At 41.1% G+C, this 21,883-nt stretch overlaps 1 protein-coding gene across 1 annotated transcript in view; it reads left to right on the forward strand.

Moving 5' to 3' along the window:
* Positions 1-15,213, forward strand: part of LOC112556673 — a 30,294-nt gene extending 15,081 nt beyond the window's left edge. The window contains 25 exon segments of the mRNA XM_025225885.1: positions 314-395; positions 704-759; positions 947-1,096; positions 2,178-2,292; positions 2,606-2,824; positions 3,008-3,207; positions 3,455-3,647; positions 3,975-4,115; positions 7,411-7,848; positions 7,990-8,185; positions 8,452-8,734; positions 9,256-9,594; positions 9,764-9,843; positions 10,024-10,126; positions 10,282-10,435; positions 11,307-11,480; positions 11,872-11,899; positions 11,902-12,006; positions 12,205-12,405; positions 12,528-12,812; positions 13,133-13,265; positions 13,642-13,801; positions 13,915-14,111; positions 14,482-14,757; positions 15,077-15,213. Coding sequence (XP_025081670.1) covers positions 314-395; positions 704-759; positions 947-1,096; positions 2,178-2,292; positions 2,606-2,824; positions 3,008-3,207; positions 3,455-3,647; positions 3,975-4,115; positions 7,411-7,848; positions 7,990-8,185; positions 8,452-8,734; positions 9,256-9,594; positions 9,764-9,843; positions 10,024-10,126; positions 10,282-10,435; positions 11,307-11,480; positions 11,872-11,899; positions 11,902-12,006; positions 12,205-12,405; positions 12,528-12,812; positions 13,133-13,265; positions 13,642-13,801; positions 13,915-14,111; positions 14,482-14,689 — 4,240 coding nt within the window. The 3' untranslated portion in view covers positions 14,690-14,757; positions 15,077-15,213.
* Positions 15,214-21,883: the final 6,670 nt, after the last annotated feature.

Below are 21,883 nucleotides of genomic sequence, written 5' to 3' on the forward strand. Positions count from 1 at the left end.
CTGCCAGCCTGCCTGTCTCTCTGTCTGCCTGCCTGCCTGTCTGTCTGTCTGTCTGTCAGAGAAGCAAGCTCCTACTGTAAGAATGTGATGGCAACTTTCCTGTTGGTCACATAAAGAAAACACTTTCATCTCTAGTACTACGTGAAATTTACGTTGCATTGTAGTAAGCTATCCACTTCATTGCAAAGAATGCGGTTATTAGAGTGCTCTCTTTCTGTCTTTGCTTGTGATTTTAAGAATTTTGTCTTCCTTTTCTGCTGCTGCTGCTGATATCCTCCTGGATTTATATTGTCAATATTCATTTTTGTGGCAGTTTTGGGGATCACGTCCCTAAAGATAAATTTGCTGACAAAGAGGGCCTGGCAACTCACAATACTGTTCTGGACTACTTCAAGGTAAAAATAAATAAAGTGTGGAGGGTTTTTGTCTTTGTCAATCTGTAAATTTATCTCTTTAATTAAAACACACAGACACACAGACACACACACATAATCAGATACGTACACACGTACACGCACGCACGTACCCACGCACGCATCTGAACAACCATACATGCAAACCCACCCACTCACACTTGAGCGCAAATATAGAAGACAGATGATGGAGGTAAAGCAGAAGATTTTCTTTTTATAGAGAACAAACAATTGTGTTTTCCCTAAAAAGTAGGAAAGACCGAACTTCTCCATGTTCTGTGTGTGTGCAGGCCTCCATGGGGGAGCTCCTGGGTTTAATGAAGCAGGCTAATCCCTTATTCGTAAAGTAAGTGTGGCCTTACTTACATCCTCCTCCTCCTCCCCTCCTCCTCCTCCTCCTCCTCCTCCTCATCATCATCATCATCCACGATGTGACGAAACATGCCAAATAACCATTCAAAGGTGGAGAGCCGAGTAGTTAGAGTAGCTTTTGTTATTGTTTCTTCATTTTTTCATGCGTGAATCGTCCACAGGTGTATAAAGCCCAACGATGAGCAGAAGCCAGATCAGTTCGCCAAGAAAAAGGTTCGCCAGCAGCTGGACTACAACGGCATCGCGGAAATCGCTCGCATCAGGAAAGTGTGGTTCCCCGTGCGAGTGACCCGGGAGCAGTTCCTCAAGAGGTCAGTGACCCTGCAAGACAAGAGTAAACATTGTGGTGCACGTGTGAGTGGGTAGGAGGGAGGGAGAGACAGAGAGAGAGAGAAAGAGCGAGAGAACCTCATCCATGCATCAGAAGTAGCTGATGTCAGAAATTTCCAAGATATAGGATCTGATGGTAGCATCACCTTCCATTGTGCCATTTAGCTATAATTATGTCTTAGAAAATGCAATGACATTTGACCTAACACATTTATTCATTTATTTATATTCGCGACCTTTACACACGGCTTCTGTGTCAATAGTCCGGACAGATCCATGTTGTGAGCAATTCTGTTTGTTAGTGGTGAGATCGCCTGTCAACAAGATATTCAGGATCTTTATATCCGGGATATATATATATCTTGTCTCGGTAAACACATTGATAGGACTGGTAGTCGGCAAGCTCTCTCGGGTGTCTCGGGTACTTTAATCTCTTTCCCTTTTATCACATTCCCCTCCCCCGACCTTTCCTTAACACGAAATCTTCACTTGCTATTGTTGACTATCAAACCAACCCACATTTTTACGATCCACCTTCTTGAAACCTTTTTGCTTACTTAAATGATTAGGTTTGTGAAGAGCAAGTATTTTAATGCTAATATCTTGTCTTTAAAGTACCCGGGGGATGAAACATTTTTTTAATGACTGGGTTAAATTCAGTGCTCGATACTATTTCTCAAAAATCTGGCTGAATATTCAATTTCGTTTTCAAGATACATACCTACAAACATCACTATTCGCAGAAAGAGGTCAACACAGAGGTCAGATTTTACATTATGCCTCAGCCAATGGAAGGACTGGGATCGTATGTTAATTAGGCTATCGATGTACAAGCATGACGTCACGATTTAGACCTCGTTCTGTGCATGTGATGATGTTTGTAGGTGTGTATCTCGACAGGAAAATTCACCCAGATTTGAGGAAACGGTATAACGGAGTAAACTCTACCAAATGATTAGAAAAATACCTTCACCCCACCAGTCCTGTAACTAGACTTGCAGCTACCTGTGTCTACCTGACAGGTGTGTGTGTGTTTGTTGACTTCCTGTTTGTCTTTCTTAGTTACTGCGAGCTCGCGCCGGCTTCTAAAGACGAGAGGGACAAAAAGACAGCCCTGAAGATAATCTTCTCCCAGCTGGCCATTCCTGACTCAGAGTTCATGATTGGGCACACACAGGTACATCTGGCTTCCAGTACTTTGGTCTGTCTGATTCTCACTAAGGCCTGATTTCAGTGATTAGTTGAAAGTCAGGACCTGAACTACACACGTTTGACCGAAACATTCAATGCTAGAGAAAGACAACTAGAAATAATAAGACAGACTACAGATTCTAATATTTAAAAATGGAAATTTTGATATGCATTTGCTGGAAAGTGGATGAGTTTTATTTGAAGGTCTGGTGTTGTAGGTGACAGGAAAGTAAGCTTTTCAGATTTTGATAAATTATATTACAATTATTTTGAACGAGACCGCGAATTGTGCTGTGCAGGTGTTTCTCAAAGAGCCAGCACTTGCAATGCTGGAACAGAAGAAGGAACAAGCGCGGCAAGAGCAAGCACGGAAGGAGAAGGAAAAAGAAAAAAAGAGAGAAATGGAAGAGAAAAGAAAAGAAGAAGAGAGGAAGAAAAAAGATGAAGAAAAAAAGAAAAACGCCAGCAAGCTACGCAATACAGACACTGGACTGGCACCGAACGTCACTCCCTTTGGGGTGAGCCATTTGGAAATACGGGTGGAGCTTGGGTCAGGGGTTGAGGTCTTTATAACAGACACATGGTTAGTTAAGGAGTAGCTCTCTCTTAACTGAGTTTTATTTATTCGCGAACCACGATGCAAGGTGTGATGAGTATAAAGACACTTGACAACTGATATCACACTCTCCCGCTTCTTGTAGATGGAGGTAGTTCCCGAATTGCCGACACCCGACTCATCGACGAGAGATGACTGGAGGAAAACCCCTGGTGCCACCCCGAGTGCCTCTCCAGACAGCACCCCTACTACCTCTGCGGACAACTCCACCACCGCCACCCCGCAATCGTCACAGAAAAACACGGATGATGGCGACACCACACACACCCCGAATGAGACAGGCTAGTGAGTAGTCATCGATCATACGGGTGGCCATACATCATTACAGAGCTTTGCAACTTTCTGTGTGAAGTCCTCTTACCATGTCCACAGCTTCCTGTGGGATTTTATCACGTGATTACAAAAATAGTTCATGTTTATGAAAAAATTTTTTTTTACCTAATTCTAGAGGGTTGAGGTTCAGAAATTCTTACTGTCAGATTATTCAGGGAGGCTTTGAAGCACGGGTAACATTTGTTGTCTGTTGTCACAGCTTCTGGGACATCTTCCGAATCGTGGCTCGTGAGAAGCCGTCCACCGACATCCACCACATGCGGGCGATGAAGATCATCAAGTTTATTGCTTATGTCTTGATTCTCCTCTTCGTCCTTGTCTTCGCAGTCATCCAGAAAGTCAGCTTGATGCTGCTTGTTTCTGGTTCTAATAAACAATTCGCAAATTCTCCCGTAAGAAATTTTTCCAAATTCATAAATTAACCCTTTAAAATCCGTTTTAGGTTGGGTATACCAAGAGGCTGATTTTCTCAGCATCAATGGAATTCTAGCTATCAATAACTAGACCCATTTTCTTTAGTATTATTTTTTTAAAGTAAATTTTTGTTAAACGATCGGGTATTTTAAAAAAAATTGATGCAACCTTAGATTTGCTATTTGGTATAAGCAGATGTTTTGAGGGCCTCGAGCCTGACATTTAACCTGATGACCCGTGTGTTATGGATGAATGCGTTCACACGTGGATGCGAACCCGCTACCACAGGTGCATGATGTGTGCAGGTGGAGGTTAAAAAGGGGAATGCAAACTACCTGCTGCTGACGGTGGCTGCCTGCATCCCCTACGCCCTGACATTCCTCAGCTGCGTGGGCAAGGCGCTCTTCGGCAACTACCGCAAACCGTCGTTTGGCACCTGGCTGTGGGTAGGTCACGTGAGCTGTTCCAGACTAGACTGGTTGTGAGCAGTGCTAGACCCTTAGTGTTACATAATGGACGCCTGATTGTAATGAGCTGTAATGTAGAGAACTTCATGGAGATAAACAATCCTGGCAATTACACACCTGAAACTGACCTACTTGTGAATACCACTGAAACTAGCAATAACTATCTCAACAGTGAAGTAACAGAGAGTGAGGTTGCTAATTGCCTAAAAAAGCTAAAAGGAAATAAAGCTTGTGGAAATGACAATATAATAAATGAATTCTTAAAATTTTCTCAACCAAAGACTCTGACCCTATTCACAGCCCTCTTTAACCTCATATTAGCAACAGGTCATGCCCCACAGAATGGGCAACAGGTATTATAACACCAGTTTTTAAAACAAAGGAGAACAAAGTGATCCAAATAACTACCGTGGCATTACAATCCTTAGCTGTTTTGGTAAGCTATTCACAAGTGTCCTTAATGTACGCTTAAAACATTACTAGAGGAAAATGATCTCATAGGACAGGAACAAGCAGGCTTTCGGCAGGGTTATCCACCTTGACCACCTATTCACCATGCAAAGCATCCTCGAAATTTTACTAAGTAGGAAAAAACGAGTTTTCTGCGCGTTTATAGATTACCAGAAAGCATTCGACAAGATAGATAGAACTTACTTGTGGGAAAAATTGCTAGATCTTGAGCCAAGGGAAGATTCATGAATATAATCAAGGATATATACAAAAGGCAAAATCCTGTGTTAAGATTAATGGAAAACCAGTCAGAGTTTTTAAAAGTAGTCATGGTGTCAGACAAGGGAGAACCTATCTCCTCTATTATTTGCAATTTATCTTAATGATCTGAAAACGCATCTCTTAGCAGACTCTGTTAGTGGTCTCCCAGAACTAGCCAAACTGACACCAAATAACCTCACCCCCCAAGAACTGATGTGCTTCTTAAATTATTCATACTCCTATATGCAGATGATACTGTCATTTTATCCGAAACACCAGAAAATCTACAGAATGCTTTAGACAGCATGAAAAAATACTGTGACAAGTGGAACCTGACAATTAACTCAGACAAAACAAAAATAGTTATTTTCTCTAGAGGTAAAATAAGAAAGAAACCAACATTTGTTTATAACGGTGAGAAACTTGAAATAGTAGATTATTACTCCTATCTTGGCCTGAAACTAAACTACAATAACAAATTTCTAGTAGCACAAAAAGACCTATATGACAGAGCCTCAAGAGCCATGTTTGCTTTACTGAAAAAATGTAAAAAGTCACAGCTACCACTAGATATTCAACTCGACATGTTTGACAGAATTGTTCTTCCAGTACTTACCTATGGTTGTGAAATATGGGCATCAGGAATTAGTGACATTTGTGGTAAACTACAGCTAAGATTTTATAAAATGGTCCTCAAAATAAGAAAGTCCTCCCATCTTGTATAGTGCTTGGAGAATGTGGTCGCTTCCCTGTTAGTCTTCTTATTAAAAGTAGGATGCTTAGCTTTTGGTTTAAATTGACTAGCAACAGTAATAAACTATCAAGCACTACATATAGAATGCTCTTAAATCTACACGAAACAAACATTCTTAAGTCTAGCTATATCAGTACTATCCAGACAACGCTGCAAGACCTTGGCCTAAGTGGAATATGGATAAACCAGAAAAGCATAAACATAACAGGTGATTGGTTCAAGAAGAAAGTAGATAGGTCCCTACAGGACCAGTATATCCAGAATTGGTTAGGGGAACTAGACTCCAAACAAATATACTCAAATTATAGAATGTTTAAAAGCAGCTTCTTACTAGAACCCTACTTAAAAATCCTACCCCCACATGATTACCTCCCTTTAATAAAATTTAGGTCATTGAATAACCACTTTCCAGTGAATAAAGGTAGGCAAACAGATATCCTAGAAATGAAAGGTTCTGTAGACTCTGCAACACCAAGGACATAGGGGATGAATTCCACTATCTTTTTAATTGTAACAAATTTGATACCCAGCGAAAAAATACTTACCAAGCTACTATACTCGTAACCCAAATGCTTACAAATTCCAATCTTTATTAGCCTCAAAAATAAAAAGACCTCAGTAGACTATCTCAATTTGTAAAGATATTACTAAGAACAGTAAATTAGTTAAATTGATAAAACGTGTGTGTGTGTGTGGGATATATTGTACACAGGGATGGATGGGAGTGCATTACCTGTGATAAAGAAATAGTAAAGAATACAGAACACCTGCGAAAGAGAGTGAGGGAGAACAAGAGAGTGGTTATCCTATGTTCTGATATGTCCAGATGCTTTAACCTACTCGATTACAATATCCAAGTTTACACGAAGTGCTTGGAAAAAGGAAAGAATGAGTGGATGATTTTGAATATATGTAAATGAGAGACACCCTATATTTAATGATAAGAATGTGAATGTATATGCATTGATACTTCCTAATTTCTCAATACCCCCTGGAGGGCGACAGAATAAAAGAATCTTGAATCTTGAATCTTGAATCTATAATTATTGAAATATATAGAGATATTGCAATGACGAATAGTGGAGGACGGTTTGAAAATTGTAAAAGCATCCCGTATTTTCATGATGATGATGATGATGATAATGATGACACATGGAACCTATGGAACACACACTTTCTTGTTGATGACAATCTGTCCTCTATATTTATAAATGTTGATGACAGTCTGTCCTCTTTCTATATATATGTTGATGACTGTCCTCTCTCTCTATATATATATATGTTGATTACAGTCTGTCCTCTCTCTCTATATATATATGTTGATGACTGTCTTCTCTCTCTCTACATATATGCTGATGACAGTATGTCCTCTCTCTATATATATAGAGATATAAATGTTGATGACAGTCTATCCTCTCTCTATATATAGATATACATGTTGATGTCAATCTGTCCTCTATATAGATATAAATGTTGATGACAGTCTGTCCCCTCTCTTTCTATATATATATATGTTGATTACGATCTGTCCTCTTTCTCCATATATATAAATGTTGATGACAATCTGTCCTCTATATAGATATAAATGTTGATGACAATCTGTCCTCTATATAGATATAAATGTTGATGACAGTCTGTCCCCTCTCTTTCTATATATATATGTTGATTACAATCTGTCCTCTCTCTCTCTATATATATATATGTTGATGACAGTCTGTCCCCTCTCTCTATATATAAATGTAATTACAATCTGTCCTCTCTCTATATATATAGATATAAATGTTGATGACAGTCTGTCCCTGTTTGCAGGTGTTCATCATGGAGAGCGCTCATAGTTTCGGTCTCTCGCTGTTTCTGTTCCGCATTCTGACGAGCGCGAGCACAGCTCACGGACTGTTGTTGATGTCGCTGGTGGGGTTGCTGCCCGCCTTCTTCAAGGCCGTGGCCAGCGAGAACGTCACCGGCAGCGGCCGCCGCAACCCCACCAGCACATCCCGCTACATCAGCATCGTCGTCGACGTCGTCATCTGCCTGACACTTCCGGTCACTGTGTGGATTTACGACTTTGTGAAAAGTGGAACGCAGTGGATTACTGATTCTGACAGCAAGATGTTCAGCGGCTACACGGGGCTGACCATCGCTGGAGCTTTCTTCTTCATGGGCTGCGGCCACTGGGAGAACTTCGTGGATGGGAGGTTCATCGTCCGCTTGAAGGACCAGAACATCTTCAAGAACTTCATTCTGAAGGTAGGATCGCTCAAAATATTTCCTAAAATGTTTTTTTTCGTGATAATCAAACTGACAGAGCTAGCGATGCAGCTTTTAAAGACATCCACCCGTATGCATATAGATGTTATGGATATAAGTATATAGATTCTCAATTTACAGAGACGATATGACCTGGAGAGAGGGCGCTTCATCCTGATGCTTGTGGTCAGCCTGTGGAAAATTGCTGTCACGATTGGACTGGGGTACATCTTCAGGGATGTCGGTTACCTTGACTACAGAGAGGCGTTCGATGCCCTGAGACCAACACAGCTGGAGTGGACAGCCATTTCTCCCATTATTGCTTTGACCCTTTGTGGTTAGTACTGGGATCATGTCATTAATAATGGATCATTATATCCACTTCATCAATCTGTTTCAAGATATTTGTCTGGTAACTGAATAACTTTTACTTTAAATTATCCTAAATACTTTTATTTTCGATGTTGACATATCACTAATTGGTTTTCTGATATCCGAAATGAATATTTATTAAAGACAATGACAGCTGTGACTAAAAGTGTGAATATTTCTTTTCAAAACCCTCGCTGTCATCGTAACCAACACCAATATCAACATCAACAGCATTCGCCTGCTACTACTTCGCCTACATCGCCTGCAAGCTGTGGATGCAGAAAGTGTCGTTTGCTTATCCTCTGTCCATGGCCACCCCGTGTGCTTTCCTCGTCTTCTACATCAACAGTCAGCATCGTTTTCTGGGTGCGGTGAGCAAGCTGGAGTCCAACTGGCCGGAGATCAGCACCCAGTGGAAGACCCTGGTGGTCAGTGCTGTCTGGTGGTTGGCCCTGTTGGTGCTCACCCGCCATGTGTGGTTCCCTCGTCAGTCCCGACTTGCCAAGTTCGAGCAGTGAGTCACATGTTCCCATATTCCTGCTAATAATTAGTTTAGTCCGCCTGTCTACTATTTTTTTATCCATTAATACTTTTGTCTTTCATCTCACTTTCCTTATTCTTCCTTCCGTCCTCCTGTCCATTGTTGCTTCATTTAGCCTCTTTCTCAATGGTTGCTATGTGTTGGTATCACGACACATTATTACTGTGTATTTATGACACATTTCTGATTACTGTCTGCGAATTCAATGTATCCTGCTGTATTTATAGTTATGTGTGTGGATACAGCATACTGTGATGATGCATTTCGGGTAAGAAGCCGATAAGAGAGTAGTTAGAACACTAACGTCCAAACCCAGTGAAGCGCCGGTTCGATACCCGGCTGGCGCAGCAAACTTACCCTAGTCGACTCAGCATTTAGTAATGTGGTCGTTTGGGTGGCTGATAGACACAGTAACAAACATCTACCAGACAGGCGGACTAGTGCCAGGGTCTAAGAATACACAAAATAACAGCAATGATTTCTCGTGTCCTCAGAATGTTCATGAACCCTCTGTACTGTGGGATCATGACAACCGAAGCCTTGCTGCTCAACCGCCGGCGCCACACCCTGACGGTGCTGAAGAGGCGAGACAAGACCACCGACAAAGTCTACTTCAGGCTGGCCACCTCCGAGCAAAAGGACAAAGGTCACGGCAGTATTGGCAATGAAGACTGTTACTCAGAAATCGGAGACATGTCGGCCGCCAAGTCCATAGACCCCTACAGCACGGTGCCAAACCAAAAGAAGGAGGACGTCCCCATGATCTACGCATGCGCAACTATGTGGCACGAGAACCGACGAGAAATGATTGCTTTGCTGCGATCCCTACACAGGTGAGAGAGAGAGACAAAAAGAGTTTGTCGGACGGAATGCTGTAATTTTATTTTCTAATTTTTAAGTAAGAAAGTTGTCTTGACTTCTGTCTAACGGCCTTACATTTCGAATCCTTTTCTGAATTTTATTTGTTGTATTATTTCTTTCTTTCCTCTGTTTTCTTATCAGACTGGATCACGAACAGTGGATGCGAAGGCAAGCTCAGGAACTGGCTGGAGTTCGTGACCCTGACTTCTTTAACTATGAAGGTATTAATGTTTCTGTATTTATAACTAGTCCCGGAGGTAAATTGTTTTTTTGAATAGTTTTCATGTCAGATTAGAGTCTTCTCGAGGTAGAGAACTCGAGACACAACTGTTATTGATAGAGAAAAGCGTCTCACATCATTGACTAAGACCAGAATGTGAATGAGGCTATTCTGTCCACAGCTCACATTTTCTTTGACGACGCTATGACGATTGATGACAACGACGAGGCCATCCCCAATGACTTTGTCAAGCTGCTCGTGGAAGTCATGGAGGAAGCCGTCAGGTCAGAGCAAAAGTAGAATTTCTGGGGTCCATCTCTCTTTATCCCTTCACTCACACACTCGCACACAGGACATGTCCACGCGCGTGCTCGGAGCTGGCACTCATGTTTCACACCTGTCCACACTGTTCTCACCTGCTGTGTTCTGAATGTTTCAGCTCCGTCCACAGACGGACAATGGAGGTCATGGCGCCCATCAAGATCCCCACACCATACGGAGGCCAGTTATTATGGGTGATGCCTGGAGGAAACCTGCTGTTCGTCCACATGAAAGACAAGGCCAAAATACGCCACAGGAAGAGGTGGTCACAGGTATTGCACATCTTTGTCATCCTGCCACTCGCTCCTTCACGCCCCGTTGATTCTTCCAGACGTTTCTAAAACTGGTAGCTTGACACTGACCTTGCTGGGGTCATCCTGGTAGTTTCATGGTGTCGGTCTAACGATGATTGGACGCCATGTCAGGTTCTTGGAACGTGAAGGACATTTTTAGTGACGTCTCTGGCTTCTTGTTAGTCACGTGACGCTAGGACTGAAGACATGTCTTTGGGTCCAGTAAGTTAAAATAGAAAACATGTAGTCAGTACCCACAGTCTGATCCTTTCTACATGACAACGCCAGACTGCAAAAAAAAAAACAAAAAAAAAACAAAAGAGCAAAAAAAAAAAAAATACTAAAAAACAAACAAACAAACAAACAAACAGACAAACAAACAAAAAACGAAAAAAAAAACGAAACAAAAAAATAAAACAACACCCCCCCAAAAAAAAGAACAAAACAAACCCACAAAACAAACTAGACAAACAAAGAAAACAGCAAAAAGCACAACCAAAACTGTTACTCTATCGAAATCACCCGTCAACCACTATATTCCTTTGATTTCCATTTAAATATTAAGCACTATGGGATACTTGTGAACAAGAAATGCTTTCAAGAAAAGAACGACCAGAAGTTTACAGACTGTAGAGATTCAGTTCTGTAGATGTGTACACAGGTGAACATTTATCTCGTTGGTAGTATTTGTCATGTCTATCCCTGCCCTTCTGACTACAACTGTTGATTACTAGCAGAAATATGTGATTTCAAATTGCTGGAACTTTCAGGACACGCCATTAAGAACTCTGACCCCACGACCCGTGCATTTCGTTTGACTGCTGCAAGTGACGTGTGACACCTGTTGCAGGTGATGTACATGTACTACCTGCTGGGCTACCGACTGACCCGACAGTGCGAGGAAATGATCGTGGCGGCCCTGAGGGACGGTCAGGTAGATGACAGGAATGGCTGGAGACTGGACAGGGATGAAATTGTGGGCAGCCAGATCTTTGAGATTCTCGACGAGAGTGTCACACGAATGGTCAGTTGTTGTTGTTGTTGTTGTTGTTGTTTTTTTTGCTTTCTTTCTTTGTTTGTTTGGTTTTTTTTGTGAGGGGGAAATACCGTAAAACATTAAAATGTAATAGCTCTTGCAATAAAACGAACACAGCTGATATTTGTCAGCAACAGACACTACCGAAAATATACCAGCCGACAACTAGGCATCACAAGGTGTTTGCAGTGGGAATGACAGAAGGAGAGCAAGACAGAGAGAAAACAGAATGAAAGAAACAAACGAATGCAAGGCAATTGGAACGAATCGACGCACAGATTAGACACGTAGAACGGAGCGACAGGTAAGACGGACTGACCTGGACAGACACACAGATCGGTGTGACAGTGAAACTACTTGTGTCTGTCTACCTGTCTAGTCGCACAACACCTTTGTCATGGCGCTGGACGGGACACGGACTTCTCGCCAGGCTCTGTCCACATTCTTCTCGATCGCATGAAGAAAAACCCCAAAGTCGGCGCCGCGTGTGGTCGAATCCATCCTATTGGGTCAGGTAGGCTGACTCCTTTACTTCTGAACATTTGGAAATTCTGTTTCAGACTCTGGTCCAACTTTTTAGTCTTTGGACAACAACTACTCACATCCCTATGTCAGTTAAGCAACAATTGCTCACCTGTATATTAGTCAATTAGTTAATTAATACTTGACAAACTAACAAACTGATTAGTGTAAATGTTTTAAACGGCTTCAGGTCCAATGGTCTGGTACCAGATGTTTGAATACGCCATCGGCCATTGGATGCAGAAGGCCACTGAGCACGTGCTAGGCTGCGTGCTGTGCAGCCCCGGATGTTTCTCCATGTTCAGAGGCTCCGCCCTCATGGACGATAACGTGATGAGGAAGTACACCATCCTGCCCACCGAGCCCGGCCACTACCTGCAGTACGACCAAGGTGAGCCCAAACTTCGGAGGCAGACGATGCAATCGATGAAAAGGCCGATGATGTAAATTTTGTTTTCGTATCCCAATGCTTAGGGACAAGAGTGACCGTGCAGCTGTTTACCTTGTGTGCAGGTGAGGACAGGTGGCTGTGCACGCTGCTGCTGCAGCAAGGTTACCGAGTCGACTACGCCGCGGCTGCTGACGCGTGGACGTACGCACCGGAAGGCTTCAACGAATTCTTCAACCAACGGCGCCGTTGGATGCCGTCGACACTGGCCAACGTCATGGACCTGCTGGCCGACTACAGCAACACCGTGGCCGTGAACAGCAACATCAGCCTCCTGTACATCGTCTACCAGGTGGCACTCATGATCGCCACACTCATTGGCCCCGGGACGGTTCTCATGATGATAGCTGGTTAGTGTGTGTGTCTGCCTGCCTGTCCTCCTGTCTGGACGTATTTCTGTCAGCATATGTACAGGTGTCACGAACTAGACAATGGTTTTGTCTCAGAATCAGATCACGAAATATTTTCTCAGAAAATAAACTTTAGACGTGTTTTCTGTACAGAAGTGGAAATAAAATGTTCGAACCTTACATTCGAAATATTTTGGGGGCAAAGATGGAAAACAAAAGAGAAATAAGAAAATATTCCTCTGAAGGGAGTCTATGTTCAGGTGTGTTCTATGTTCAGCACTCATTGTCCTTGCTCACCTGTAACTCAGCTGTTGTTTCAGGTGCCATTGACGTAGTCTTCAGTGTGGGTCTGGTGTGGTCCTATGTCATCGCCATCATACCCGCGGCTATCTTTACCGCTGTTTGCATGAAGGGCAGTACTAATGTCCAACTGTACCTGGCTGGAATTCTCAGGTCTGTGCGTCGATGAATGGTTTTATAGAATTCTGTGTACAAAAAATAATAGGAAAAATACACTTCCCTTTTCTTCCTCACTCTGCATGCCTCACCTTCCTCATCCTTCTTCCCCAGGCACCCACGTCACATCTGGTCAGTTGTGCAAGTATGTTTGTCACAATCTAGGAAGCTGTTTAAGAAGCTGTGGTGGATCTAGAAATATGCTGTTTGTTTTTATCTGTTCATCCGACAAATATTTTTCGTATTTTTTCTGCTGTGATGTCTTGTGGAGTGCTGATTAGTGTGCAGTTATGTTCGTGTCTTGACAACTGTTCATATCATATTCTTTTCTTGGTCTATGTGGTTGATGATGATTTTTATTTGTATTTTCCAGTACGTTCTACGCCTTTGTCATGATGATAGTGTTCGTTGGTGTCATCATCACCGCTGTAAGAGAAAGCATTTTTCACCCCAGCGTAATCGTCATCACCATTCTCATCATCATTTTCATCTTCGCTGGACTTTGTCATCCACTGGAAATGTACTGTCTGCCGGTAAGTACACAAACTACACTAAAATTTATGCTTTTAAAGACTTGTTCATTCAATAGAATATGTGGAAGTGGTTGTAGTGGAGCTGACATCGGTTCTTTCCTCCCTTGTTGCAGCCTGGTGCGATGTACCTCCTGTGTATTCCCTCCGGATACCTGCTGCTCGTCATCTACTCGCTCTGCAACCTGCACGTGGTGTCCTGGGGCACCAGAGAAGTTGCGAAGAAGAAAACAAAGCTAGAGCAAGCAGAAGAAGCCAAAGCAGCTGAGGAGAGAGCTAAGGCAGCTCAAAAGAAGAAAGGATTTTTCAGCAGGTCTGGAGTTGATTCAACTTTTTCACCAAAAGACAAAATATTCTGCTGTTTGAAGAGTTGTTTTTTTAAATTAAGGTTCTTTTCGCAGTTCTTTTGTGAAAAAGATCGGGCCTTGTCTTTTTCTTTCTTAGGGATATTCTTTCATTTCTGACACGAGCTAGTAAGGTCACGATGTTGTTGTTGTTTACTGACACGAGCTACTGAACTCTGATCTTCGAACGAGATTCCTCGTAATGTTTTTGTATGTTGGTCGCCATTACACATTCAGGGTTAGTTAATCGACATTGTTGACTAACCCACCTTTTGGTTTGCTAACTGCTTCTTCCACACATGAACATACAATGTGCATTATTGTTGGTCTCCTTCACAGATTCTTCTTCTCCTCCTACCTGACGGAGCTGAGAGAACTCCTGCAGAGTGTCACCAGCAACATAAGTAGACCTGGAAGAGCAAAGGAAGACGACCGATCCATTCAACTGTTGGAGGAAATCAACGAAAACCTAAAAAAACTCAACAGGGATAAAGAAAAGGACATACTCCCTCAAAGTCTTCCAACACCTAAAGTGCACCGGAGGTGACAATTGATATCGTTGAACCCATCGCCAAGTCGGAACCGGCAAAGGAACCAAAGACAAAACACGTTCAGGTAACAAAACGGTCCGATACTTGATGCACCCGCCTCCTATTTTGAGGTTGACATTTTCTCTGTGCTTTCTGCAGAAATCGTGAACTGAATAATTATTTTCTGTCAAATTTACAGCTTTTTATCCAGGATGGTCGCGAGTACTTTGCTACAAAACCTTTAAGACGACAAAACAAGATTTTGCAAGAAATGTTAGTAGTTCTCACTTTATAGAAAAATAAATCTTCCCATTTAGTATTGCGAGGGGTTAATGAATAAACCTTGTACTTGTTTATGTATCTTACAAATTTCAGGAATTAAATGACAGAATCTGGTGTTACAGATTTCGGAAGAGGAACCCAAGATTCAGCGGGACGAACTCGTAAACCCTCGATGGATAGAGGATGAGGGGATTGGCAAAGGCTTAGAAATGAAACTCTTGGAAGAAGAACAGAAATTTTGGATAGATTTCATCGAGAAATATTTAAAGCCACTTGATGCTGACAAAGAAAAAGAAGAGGATATGAAAAAGAGTTTGAAAGAGCTGCGCAACTCCGTCTGTTTCGCCATGATAATGCTCAACTTGCTGTGGATGGCCATCAACTTCATGTTTCAGTACACGGCGCCTGTGGTCCTCAAGTTCCGCATCGGTGGTCAAGACGTCAAAGTGGACATCCTTGGCCTTTCCTTTATGATTTTTCTACTAGCCATTCTATTCCTCCAGATCATTGGCATGTTCTTTCATAGATGGGGGACACTTCTTCATCTTTTGGCTTTCACTGACATAGAGCTGCTACCTTGCTGTAAGAAGAAAATGACTATGCAAGAAGGGAAAGAGAAGGATTTTAAAAAGATTTACGAATTTTGTCAAGAAATGTACAAAGAACCACTTCCTGACTATGTCGAAGATAACGCGTCCTCCAAACCCGACTTAGCTAAATCCATCAAAGAATATATTTCGCAAACGATGAGCACTTCTGTGAGGATGCAAGACAGCAGCAGGAGCGAGTTGCGGTCTCCGGGTTTGGCTACCTCTCGAGCAGTAAACCTGTATCTGCGTGCCACGCGCAGGGTGGATGATTCAGATTTGGAAGCTCAAGATTTTGTCACTCGATTTAGAAAAACAGTCCGTAACTCTCGTCCACAAAGCTCCTATGTACCAGAAGATTACCCCGATGATGATCTCCCAAACGGTAATATAGGCAGACCTCCCTTGCCGCCGAGACAGGACACCCTTGGCGGCCCACATCTTCGCAGACGATATGGCAACAACTTGCGGTACACGGTCAAGGATGCCATCGAGAGAGTGAGGAGAGAAACGGGTGTGTCCGTGAAACCAGATCGACAGGACCTCAACATGAACCGACCTCTGTCTCTGGGAGCCACTCGCTCCACCCTTCAGCCGGTGGGGATGATGGCGCGATCCTTCAGTCGCCGCATGCAACTGTTCGAGCAGTATCGAGAGGGACCAGGCCGAGGCTTTGAAACCGATATAGATATTGTCTAGAGATTTTACACCCTTGACAGGTATTTTAGCCATACACACCCGGCGCGTGTTGTGCTTGCTCAAGCCTTGGTGTCCTGAGACAGTGTGTAAAACATGCAATACATTTTCAAGACCCGGTGTTCTGAGGGAGTTGTATCCATGATTTTTTTTTTTTAGACCGGTGAAATCCTGACAATTAACAAGAACCGTTGCTCTGAGAAGACTTTGTAGATACTGAACACGGTTACATGAATGCTATGACAAAGGTGCTGCTAATAATAGTACAAGATACACAGTCCAGAATGTGAGGACAACTTTTAAAATGCTCAATGATCTGTGTCACAGTTTATACAGGATTTAATGTTTGAAACTAAAACGGAGAAACCTGACTTGTCCTCTAATGAGAATGTTCTTCTGTATATACAGCTACTGAGTGAGTGAAATACTTACATGTATATATACCAGTGTAGCAAGGACCCCCTTCTCCACCCTTCCACAGGTAGAACTTTCTGTTTCTGAAAGTGTGACGTGCCAATACACGGAGGATTGAGTGGGCGATGTCAAGTCCCATCAGTATTTTACTGGTTTTGACTGTGCAAAGTACAAATAGCTTTTACATTCATGCCTGTATTCATCGGTGCCCACCTTCATCAACACACACAAATACATAGCACACACATACACATGGTGCATACGCAAAAATTATATATACATATAGATTATTTAAATTTTAAAACGCGTTTTTACTTCAGTGGCTTGAAATATTATATCTTCTCCTTTATGACAGTATTTCAGTAATTAGCATCGGTTGTTATTAGAAAAGCAACATCCTTCAAATGTTTTTTTCCTCGAGAAATTATTTATTCTTACCACGGTATGGACATCAGACTGAATACCTACTGTACAGTCTCCAGTGTGATATGGTTAAATATAAATTCCTAATGCTTTTGTTTGTATTTATTCATAAAATAAGCATTACAAGGTAACATGTGGAACGCACAAACAATTCATTAAAGGTACTTTTGGACAAGGAACAGTCAGTTGTGTACAGACTTGGACACACAACAGTTGCAAATTACACAAACAGCTTTCCCACAAGGAATAACTGTAGACTGCTTGAAAGAGATTTTCCCGACAAGAGCAAGGGAAAAGCAGCCGAAAGGTGCACAAAGTTACTTTAAAGAACAGAGGACATAAATAAGCCGTAAAATCAAAGCTAATTTAAAAAAATAACTTTAAACCTGTTCTGATAAAGCAATTCATGACAAAAGAAGAACCTGTACTCTCTGTCATAATTGCAGCTACGTTTGATTGAAATGTATTAGCCTGTTAGCTTTTTAAATGTGGAAAATACGAATTAATCTGTGCATATTTTTTTAAAAGAAATGAAAATAAATCATCATCATCATTGCTTAAACAGCATTATGTCTTGACTGCCGAGCATATGCAAGAGCAATATATATTGATACATACTAGCATAATAAATGTAGAATCTTTTACTTACAGTGAAGTATAACGCATACAACATATTACAAATGTACCTCGAAAGATATATTGAATAATGTAATATGTTGGTAAGCAGATGCTTAGGTAAAAGTATGTTGGCAACGCCAATTAATATGTGTGTAATACTGCGGGGAAGAGCTTACAGTAGTGTGAGAGTTTCAGGGCGAGCATTTCGTTTTAATCCAATTAATTAAACATTATGTATTTGTGTCACTTTTATGAGAACTTACTAGTATGACAGCTCTTGTACCCCACAATGGTTTCTTGCTATACCTGGTTGTAACTGCAGTTGATATGCAGCTCATGCCTGTGTTAATCATTGGTATTGCGTATTTTTGTTGAATGGGAATTGTGGCCAGATGTCGAGTGTTTTTGCGAGGGTGTGGGTGTGAGCGTCTCATGATGGCTGTTTTGTTTGATGTTCCGGCACCATTGAGGGCCTTCACTCGTATGAATGTTGGAGTAAGATGGAAAAAAGAGTAAGATAGATTTTTGCTGCCAGTTGGCTGTGACGGGAAAATAACCCATTTTCTCCAGTGTTGTGCTTTAAGCTCTGAAGTGCTGACCAGACATAAATAGTGTACATTTTTCATCTGAAACCTGTAAAGATGAGTCTGGCTCGGTTTTGAATTTTGAATTTGTTATGCACGCTTTCGGATTTATTATGGAATAGTAATGTGTTGAAATAATTGTTAGAGTTTTAAAGGGGTGAACTTTTATATCCAGGTATGTTTGTTTTTTTGTGCTATCTTCCTAAGTTTGTCGGTGGCTGGTAATCTAACTTGAACCGAATCTCAAAAGGGGAGGCAGGTGTGAAAAGACTGGGTGTATCGTAGTTATTTGGTGGAGGTCCATACCTGACGGAGGTTGCTTCAAAAACAGACAAGCACTTAAGTTAACATTCATCAAAGACTTTAAACACGAAAAGGAGGATTTACTGTTATGTTTTTTATGTATAATTCATTAAGTTAATAATTTCGTTTTTTTATTTATTTTATATTATTATATATTCATTTTTAAATTCAGATTTTTTTTTTGTTTTAATCTAACGCGTATGTCTGTTCAGCCCTATTTGACACCTTGCTTATCCTTCAGAACTTACTTTATTAGTATTATTTTTATTATTGTTTTATGATTATAATTATTTTATTTATTATTAATTTAATATAAATTTAGGTTGCTATGAAAATATCTCCTAGATCCACTGAATTTTGTGTCCCATCTGCGGCCTGTCTATTTACAAAATAAATAAATAAATCAGTGAACCGTCTAGACCTTTCTATAGCAAGTGCAATGAACCTACCTGGAATGAAATAGACTTACCTGGGAGGAATTGACTTTTGCTGTGGGGCAAAATGACCTATGACCATTTCTTGTATGAAGAATGCAGGAAGAAAATTAATGCTACCACGAACTTGTATTACTAGTTCCATGTATTACTATATTTTTCAATCAAATTAGTTTCTCATTTTTCTTTTTTATATTTTGAAACCGATGTATTTACTTTCACTTACTATTTTTGGCTGTTTGTGTGTGAAAAATCACACTCATGAAGTTACTTTTCGCTAATTTTAATGTTAAAAACAATATTTTTTATTAGCCACCGATTCGTGGCTATGATGGTCATGACGAGAACGTACTGTGCATGCCATTGATTCACCATCGATACTTTAAGAATTAAAGACCATACACTTATTCATGGGCGCAGTACACACTCGATCTGTATTATAATAGTAATCACTTGCGAAAAAAGCTAATCACTCTACCAGTGGATGAAACTACTCGGGTCAAAGGACAAAGGTAGGCTGCGATCTGGGATGCTGGAGACTATTTAGAGGTCTCTTGTTGAGAGCATCCTTACATTTAACATCGCTGCCTGGTATGGTCACCTCCTCGTCAAAGACAAGGCGAGGCTGACCAGAGTCATACCCCAGGCAAATAAAATTATTGGTACATCACAGCTGCCACTTTCTGACTTGTACCTTCATGCAGTCAGAAATATGGTATAGAATATCATTTCAGACCAAACACATCCTCTCCATCGCAAATTTCCTCTACAAAGTGCTTCGTGTGCGAAAAACTGCCTTTCAGAGGTCCTTTGTGCCAGCAGCCATCCAATCGGTGGATCGAGGAAATCAACAACGGAAGAACAAAGTTCGTATTGCAAGAAGTATAACTGTTAATGAAATTTTACTAAAGCAATTCTGCGGTGCTAATAAATATTATTCTATTGGACACTCACGATTAATGAGAAGGTTGAGCCGAACCTGTGTGCGATGTTCGTACCACTGCTATTCGCAGCTCAGCCTCTGCGTCCACACGATTTCTGTATTTAGACTTCAGTGCTGCCAATGCTGAAAATCCTTGCTCACACGTATACGAAGTTGAAAATGGCAACAGAACTTTCATTGCTTTCTCAGAAAGGAGAGGATATTCACCGTTGATGCTAATCCAGAATGTTGGCACTGGTGTTGTTTGGAAGACCATTTCAGGGATTGGTCACTCGAAAGGACGATGAGCTGCTCTTCTTCTTGAGGATCAGCCAGAAATGGATTACGAATCCAATCGTAGCGAAATAATGCTGAAACCTTTCTTGCAGTCCGTTTAGATGGGCAATACCAGCCTTGTATCAAAAATATTTTCTTGGCGTATCTTTTCGTCCACAACGAAATTTTTCGGACGAAAGCATTCATCTTGTCAGTTGTTTGTAATATGGTGATTATAGAGTACTAGGACTGAGCACGTGCGAATGTGAATGATGGACGTTTCCTGAATGCGTGCCTTTTAGATGTTTAAAAAAAAAAGGTGTGACTGGATGCCCCCGCACCACTCGGTTACACAATGTAAACTAATGGACCACCTTTGCGACCCCCTTGTAGGCACGTCGCGACCCCCTGGGGGGTCGCGCCCCACAGGTTGAGAACCGCTGGTCTACGATATTACCTGGCATCCCTCTTAGGATGTTCACGTGTATGTGTGACAGGGTGTGCGTGTGTTGAATGTCTTGTATGGATACGTATGTCCGTTATGTTGTGTGTATATATCTATATATGCTCATATTATGCTTATTGAGAGCAAAAAAAAAAAAATGTCTGTCTTGGACTTCCTCAGACAATAAAGTTTTGTTTGATTTGATTAGTTTTACTAAGCAAAAGAACATTTAATAAAATCACAGGAGAAATTGTGATGCCTAGTTAATATCTACTGCAGGCGTCAGCATTCTTCGTCTTTTGTGACTCATATTGATTAGTTGATAAACTTATTAAAGAAAAATTGTTCTTAAAGTATATTGTGTCAGCAAATGGCATCTAGCACATTACAAGCTAGAGTAATGAATCGACATGTTCGATCGATTGTTATGAGCAAGTGCATGATCGATAAGCCTTAAGTTAGGTCAAGTCGAAAAGTATTTCATTTTAGCCAAATATCACGAGAAAGCAAGACACAGGTTAACCATTAATTTAATCTGTCCTGGTCGTGTACACATATCTCACTGCAACAATGTATCCATGAGCAGAAGATCAGTTTCACTATGGGACAAAGTGGTGAGAAACAATTAAACGACTGCATTGAAGATATGTTCTGCTTTTTCATAAAGAGCATGCTCACCTCCTGAACATGCCTTCTGAACGATTTCATGAAAGGCATGGTAACAAATACCTGTGGATAATTAGATTACAATGAAAGGTAAAATCTCAACATCGTCTTTTGGTTCCGTCCCGTATACAGTTCAACAGTCCTGGGCTAAAAGGCATCCTGTGAACTCAACAAAACCACTCAACCATGTCTGTTCACGCTGTCATTAATAACACAGAAATGTTCAAAAAAGGACAAATAAATATGGACATTTAAAAAGTTTATAACAATTCCCAGGTCAGCATGTTCTAAGCCAATATACAACTTAATTTATAGTAGGTCTAAAAGACATTAATAAATAAGAACAAAAACACTTTTAAACTTTTTTCCCTCTGCATTTACTGTTTTGCAACACAAATGGTTATTTGTTTATTGGTTTATACCAGGAAAGTATTAACATCTTAAACAACACAATGTTAACATAAACCATTACGGAGAAGATATGTATAGCAAACGTTTAGTCTCTGTATATCTGTGTAGATATAATATAGTTTCACTTTATTTTATTATATGGTGCCTTTT

The sequence above is a fragment of the Pomacea canaliculata genome, linkage group LG2 (genome assembly GCF_003073045.1).
Source record: "Pomacea canaliculata isolate SZHN2017 linkage group LG2, ASM307304v1, whole genome shotgun sequence".
Classification (NCBI taxonomy): Eukaryota; Metazoa; Mollusca; class Gastropoda; order Architaenioglossa; family Ampullariidae; genus Pomacea; species Pomacea canaliculata.